This window comes from Hetaerina americana, unplaced genomic scaffold, assembly GCF_022747635.1.
Source record: "Hetaerina americana unplaced genomic scaffold, ioHetAmer1.1.p SCAF_73, whole genome shotgun sequence".
NCBI lineage: Eukaryota > Metazoa > Arthropoda > Insecta > Odonata > Calopterygidae > Hetaerina > Hetaerina americana.
The window spans coordinates 629,158-636,387 of NW_027287350.1; the positions used below are offsets into that span (position 1 = coordinate 629,158).

The window sequence follows — 7,230 nt, forward strand, 5'->3', positions numbered from 1 at the left end:
GGGCCAGTTCCTTTCCCTGTGCCGGTTATGGTTTCCCAGGACGACCTGGTACCCGAAAAATCACTTTAGCTTGGGTGGAGCTGCAGGCGCCCAGAGTATATACAGCTTATACAGCCACTTATTAAGCCACACACCTTAGCGGTGGCTTGCAGGGTACTAAAATAACTAAAAATAACTATCATTGGGGTAATAGTACATTATTAACATCACTGTTGGAGCGATATCCTTCCAATCTATGTATGATTGTGTTGATCTAATCCTCCTAGCTTCGCCTGCACGTCTTTCCACTGCAATGCACATTTTGTGCCGCTGTGCTGATCGACACACGAAACGCCATGCATTTCAGTATTTGGCTCCAAATTAGTCTGGTGTGTTTCCACCCCCTGCCACACACCCGAGTGGTAACTTGCACGGTACTGAAACATATAAAATTTTCCCAAATGTCGTGTTCAAAACCTTGATGTCCATTCTTCTCCTTCGCAGCCCGGCTGCTGAAATGAGATGAGATCTGGAGGCGAGCCCACCAGCGTCCTCTGGGGGGACACGGCAGCCGCCTCATCGCTCTCGACCCCCCTTTTCTCCGCCGCCTGCTCCCCGACCCCCTCGGGGGCGGCCCTCCTTCTCGAGGCCATGAACTGCTTCGAGGGTCCCCCGCACCACCACCACCTTACCAACATTCACCACCACCACGCCCACCACCAGCCCCCACCCGTGATCCACCTGCTCCCGCCGGCCGCCACGCCCCCCGCCGCCGCCACACCCGGGCGCTCCCCCGCCACGGGAGTGGAAGAGGATGCGGCCCCCGCCCCGGGCTCCTCCACGCCTCCCCGGGCACAGCCGGAGGACGGCGAGCGGCCCGCGACGAGGATCGACGAAGACGCTGCTCCTGAGGACAAGGGACGGGACGAGAGGCCGCTGTCGCCCGCGGGGCCCGGCGCGACCTCTCCCCACGGCACCAGCGGTGGCCACGTGGTAAGTGGGAAGGGTCAACATAAAATATGTTCGAATAATTGAATGAAATAGAGTAGTGTTATCGTTGCTAGCGATCTATCGCGATAGAATTATTCCAAGTGCAAGGCAAAGCTGAATCCTCTGCCCCATGGCGTTACCAAGTTGCCAATTTTTTCTCGCGTTTCATGAGAAAATGTAATAGTAGTCAAAATGGTCAGCTTTGTAGGTCCATAAATGTTTGGAGAAGAGTTGATTTCATTCGCCCAAATTTTAGAATATCATGACAATTCGTATAGAGTATTTTTTTTATTTTACGTTTAATAGAGATAGAAATAGTATTCATGGCAGAGGGAATCGCCTGATCTCATCGATGCCGATTCCGTGCGCTCAATTTCTATTTAATTTTTAACTTTCAAAAGAGAAGTGATGTGATTTCTTTGACGCAAAATTGACGTTACAAAGAATGGAAATAAATTTTGCCCGGGAGAGAGAAGTATGGTGCCGAAGAACTCTTTCCCGGCGAACCCTCTGCCAGGCATTCCCATTTCCTCTTGCAGTCGATTAAATATTTCTCTGGCGCCAGCAAGTCGGACTTCATGTGTGGGCCTTGGAGACGAGACAGTGAAGGCGATAAAGAGGAAAAACGTAATCCCCCGGATCCCGGACAATACAATTTCTTGTTTACTGTCATTGCCCCTGTATCGTCGTGTTCGTTAGCAGTCTCTTCCCACACGTAATTTTGTTTCCACCGAATTAAATGCTTAGTTCGAGACATTAGAGTACGCCTGAACCATACTATTGTTGTAGCAAAAATGGAATTTTTATTGAACTATTTAAATCGCAACAATGATATTTTTTGGCTGTGTTGAGCATGAATTGAGTCAGTTATTTTTCTGCCATGGATGGCGTGTTTTGTGATCGGCAGGTCTTACTTAATCTTGCAATCTATTTCGCCAGCGACAGTGTAAAATTTGCAGGAACATGTGCGGATTGGCTGGAGTGCAATTGAAGAAACTCTAAATTAATATTATTAGTTGATTGCAGTTGAACGAGCGTGTATCATGAGAATTCCGGTATGCATGTCTTATTTCCTTTGATAACCTTATATTAATAGTTTTTTCTAGTGCTCACAACAGCGTTTATAGATTTCATTTTCATTGTTCGTTATGCATAGAGGAAAAACCAACCTAATCTTTTTAAATGCCTGATTTGTGCTTTCTGTTTACCGTGTTAAGCACCATGCACTACTTTCCTATCTCTCTGCAAGCCACCACTAGGGTGTTTGGCAAGGGGTGAATACACACCAGGCTAGATAGTCAGGAGCCTACTGAGCTAAGCCCATGAGTCATCGAAGACTACTTTGTTTTGAGCTATCGTTTCTAAATGCATTGTCTGTTTTGGCAATCCAATTCGCCTGGTTGGTTAAATGAAAACACTTAACTCGGAGTGGTCCATTTTATTACTTTTTTTATTATTTTCGCATTGAATAAGTAAGAATTGTTAAGGGATAGTCATTTATATATTTACATATACAAGCCACCGCCAGGCAGCCTAGCTCCTATAATATTTTGGATACGCTACTAAGTTTATCATAACGTTTTATAAATCTAACTCCTCTACGCTGCAGGCGATCCAATTCGGCAATTAATCCAACTTCGCGAGGATCCCATAAATTGCAGCATATTCTAAATAAGGCCTAATCAACGGCAGATAATATATCTTTTAGACCTTTTCATCACATTCACCCAGTAGTCTTCTGATAAATCCTGATTTTTTTTCTAGCATTATAGTCTGAGAGCAAACTCAATGGTGTCCGGTGAACGAGTGTATTTAAAATTTTTGTTCTAAGTCATAACGGTTCTAAATGAACCCATTGATATGTTTCCAAAAAATGAAAGTAAAAATGTATTTTAATTGATTTAAGAATGGAGTTTTGACTTAATGCCAGTAAAATAAATTTGTATCTTGATATCCCAGGAATTTGGGCATATATCTACGATCGCGATCCTGTTTCCCTGTTAGATAAGAATCTAAATAATTCATTTCAGTGGAGCTTTTCGTTCCATTAGGTACTATCGCAATATCTCTCATTATTTCGTCCCTGATGCAAGATTACTGCATGAAGTATATAAATGTGATCAACAATGATTCGGCATTATTATCTATAGCTAATTTTCTTGATTCATCCATATTCCTCCCTGTTCTACCAGCACTACAAGGAAGAACAGAGGAGGTATTTGGAATAAAATAAGTATACGCTGTGATTTTTCGAAACTGATTTGATCTTGCTCAACGATCATCCAGATTATATAAGTTCTCTCTTCCCTCTCACGTAGGGTTCCATACGAGTGAAGCAGGAGATACAGGAGGGTGAAGAGGACGCCAAGGACGACTCAGGCATCTCGCCCGGTAGCGGCGGAGGCGCCGAGCGTGAGGTGGACGACGACCCACACCTCGAGGACAGTCCCGGTGGTAGCAGCAGGGGCGGCATCGACCGTGGCGGGCAGGGCGAGGACGGTCCCCGCTCCCCTTACTCCGAAGGGTGCTACTCGGAAGGCTGCGAGGACGCCGACCTCCGGCGCCTCCAATACTCCGAGTCCGCGGGGAGTGGGCCCCCCTATTCCGAGGGTGACGGCGCCGGGGGACAGCGCCCGGATGCCGCCTCCGACGAGGACGACGCTGGTGGTGACGTGAACAAGCCGCGGATAACGTCTCAGGGGAAGTTCAAGACGTTCCGCTGCAAACAGTGCGACTTCGTGGCCCTTACCAAGTTGGAGTTCTGGGAACACTCCCGAATGCACATCAGAGCGGAGAGACTGCTGACGTGTCCTCGATGCCCCTTCGTGACCGAGTACAAGCACCACCTAGAGTACCACCTGAGGAACCACTTCGGATCCAAGCCGTTCAAGTGCCCCCATTGCCCTTACACGTGCGTCAACAAGTCCATGCTCAACTCCCACCTCAAGAGTCACTCAAGCGTGTACCAGTACCGCTGTGCGGACTGTGGATACGCTACCAAGTACTGCCACAGCCTTAAGCTTCATCTGCGCAAGTACTCTCACCAGCCGGCAATGGTACTGCACCCGGATGGTTCTCCCAACCCACTACCCGTCATCGACGTCTACGGCACCCGGAGGGGTCCTAAGACCGGCTCCAAGAAGGTCTCCCAGCAGTCGTCGAACCCGCAAGAGGGTACCGCGCCTACCAGCCCACCTTCCCCGACAACCCCAGCATCGACGGTCCCAGCCACCACGGCGGTTGCACCGACGATCAGTAACACCGTCACCACCACCGCGTCGTCTTCAGGGCACCCCTTCCAAGCGATGGTGGTCTACCCATCATCGCAGTCGCCCTCGTACGCCAACGGGAGTTACTTCGGTCCCGCTTCCACCGCTCCCTCGTCCGCATACAGCACGCCTCAGACCTCGAGGCCCATTCTTCCGAGGGTGCTGCAGCCGAGGGCCGAGGCGGAGGACCAGTGGTTGCCCACCACCAGGGAGGATCACCCAGAGGGGCAGGCGAAGAAGGCAGGGAGTCAGCTGTGCGTTACCAGCAACCGACCTGTCAAGTGCACACTGTGCGAATTCGCCTCGACCAGCAGAGAGGCCTTCGCGGAACATATGATGGTACACGCCGCCAACGGGGACGTGGGCAACAGGGAATCGGGGGCCGAGGCGGGGACGAATAAGGTCTTGCCCGTCAACCCACATCACCACCATCACCACCACCACCAACAACAACAACAACACCAGCCGTCCCTTCTGATGGGTAACGGGTTTGCTCCGGCACAGGCGGCAGACGCTGGGCTCAAGGAATACCTCGCCAGGATGCTGACTGCAGTCGTCCCCCAGATTGGTACCTTCAGGGGTCCTGTTCTGCCACAGCTCCAGGCTCAGTGGCACGCTCATGTCCAGCAGCAGATGCAACACCCACACTTTCAGCAGGCGAGCAATGGGGGTATTGTGCTTCAGCAGAACCCCACCGTCCGTCGCCCCGCCTCCCCACAATCGATTCAGAGACCATGGATGAACCAGGAGGCGGTAGGGCAGCAGGCCCAACTGCCGAGGCCATCAGGGTCTCCGTCGGCGGTGATCCACGGTGGGGAGGAGGAGGGAGGAGAGGTGATGGTCACCTTGACTCCGTCCGTTGGTGAAGAGGTGAGAGGGGAGAGCCGGAGGGTGCCCAATGGAGGTGTGCCCCTTGACTTGACCAAAGAGTCAACCCCAAGGCTCCAGTCAGAGTATCACTTGGGGGAGCAGAAGGGTACTGCCAGTGGAGGTAGCAGCCGTCGGAAAGGGCGAGCATTCAAGCTGGAGCGTATCTCAAGGAACTTGCAAAGGGGTGAGGAGGAGGGTGATGGATGCAGTTCGGGAGAGGATGATGAGGAGAGGCACTCTCGTCACTCAGACAACGACGAAGAGGAGACTTCATTGGACTCTACCTCCAAGAGGAGGAAGGCAATGGCCACTCCTGAGGAACCGAAGGCAGCAAAGGTCCCAAGGAACAAGGAGGACAAAGAAGATTACCACTGCCCCTATTGTGACATTGCATTCCGTGACATCGTGCTATACACGATGCACATGGGTTACCATGGGTACCAAGACCCATTCAAGTGCAACATGTGTGGTCAGGAAACCAATGACAAGGTGTCTTTCTTCCTCCACATTGCTCGTTCGTCTCATTCTTAACATGCAGATGAATTTTCTGATTGACAAAAAAATGCTTATTAGGTGGTGGCATGAAATTGCTTTGCTACTACACAAGAACTATTTATTTCAAAGGTGTCTGTAAAATCACAGGACTTGATCCATTAACAGCATTAATTTGAAAAAAATTGCTGTTCTTTCCAATTGAACACTTGACCCACAAGTTGGGATATGCCACACTTCTAGTCACTTTATTTGAACATTTACACAAATATATCATAAATGTCTATTGGCGAAGAAGGAAAATATTTTCATATGTATAGTGTCTTTACTTTTACTACATTATCTAAAGTTATAATTTGGAAAGGCTGTTAGTTATGTGCAATTATTCTTTTGATTTTATTTTTAGTTATTTACTTACCCAGTGCTATCCGAAGTATTGAATGTGTTTCTGTTCTTGTACATCAAAAGATTTTTTGGGATGGCTAATTCAATAGTTCTTTGTGGAAAATGTGTCAGCTGAATGCCACATCCCTGAAAAGCTGTCTCAGTATATTTGAGAAAGTGGCAAAGTAACACATATTATAATCATCTTGAACAATATGTATTTTGGTTTCAGATATCGTTGCCATCCTTGTTAATCATTGCTGAAATTTCCTCCTTTGGATATTTACCTTCTTAATGTTAACAGTCGATGAGTCAAAGCATGTGTTTTATGGTTCTCCTTTATGCACTCTCACCTAGTCAGGGTTATTGCAAAGACAATTTATTGACGTTAGCGCATGATAATGAAATAAGGAGAAGTTCAGTGACTTTCAGTATTTCTAAAGACTGTAGGAAAAACTTGCATCAAGCAGAAAAGAACTCAGGATATGCAGGTGATAGGATATTAAACTATCATAAGCTGCTGAAACGGCTGTGTTAACACTCAGTGCTTATGGTGTACAAAGTGTTGATTTCAATTCCATGGCTGGGGAGACTTGTTGGATTCAGGATGGACATGTACGGAATGTACAAAACCATCTTCCTAGGGACATTCAATGTGTTGATCTGTGGGACCAATTCATGGCATTAGTAAAAATCTCATTCCAATGTGGAAAAAAATACAGTGGGTACTTTTACGGGTCTAGTTCCTCTTAACTGTTGTTGTTGTATTTGGCTGAGCTATAAAATCAAAGTAATATTACATGAATAGAGTTATGTGATTTGCTGTGGTTCAAGCAAGGAGTGAGTGATGATCTTATTTCCTTAACTACAGCATCTTTACAAGTTCTCTGACATTTTTGAGGAAGTAGTCACTTTCAGCTATGTACATAGGTCAATATTTTCAGCATATGTTATGCACTCTATTTTATATTCGGTGTGCCAAATCCCAAAGATTGGAGGCTAGAAGAAAATATGGAAGTGGTTTTTTATAACTATTTTTGGCAAGGGATGACTTCTCTGTACACTTTATTAAGAGATTTGTATCTTTTGTGTTTTCTCCGCTGAAATCTAAAGACTCAGCCAATCTTGGAGGTAATTTTTTGCCTCAATGATACTTGTTGGTGTGTAGTCTTTATTTTTGTAGGTGTAATAACAACTGTCCTTGTGTGTGGTATTGCTAGTGATGGCCAGTCTTAAATCAAGCAGC

General features: G+C 47.3%; 1 protein-coding gene across 1 annotated transcript; it reads left to right on the top strand.

The window, feature by feature from the left end:
* Positions 1-501: 501 nt before the first annotated feature.
* LOC139697354 (protein hunchback-like) lies at positions 502-5,639 on the top strand. Its single transcript, XM_071596019.1, has 2 exons — positions 502-972; positions 3,288-5,639. The coding sequence occupies exons 1-2, from the start codon at positions 502-504 to the stop codon at positions 5,637-5,639; spliced, it is 2,823 nt and encodes a 940-aa protein (XP_071452120.1).
* Positions 5,640-7,230: the final 1,591 nt, after the last annotated feature.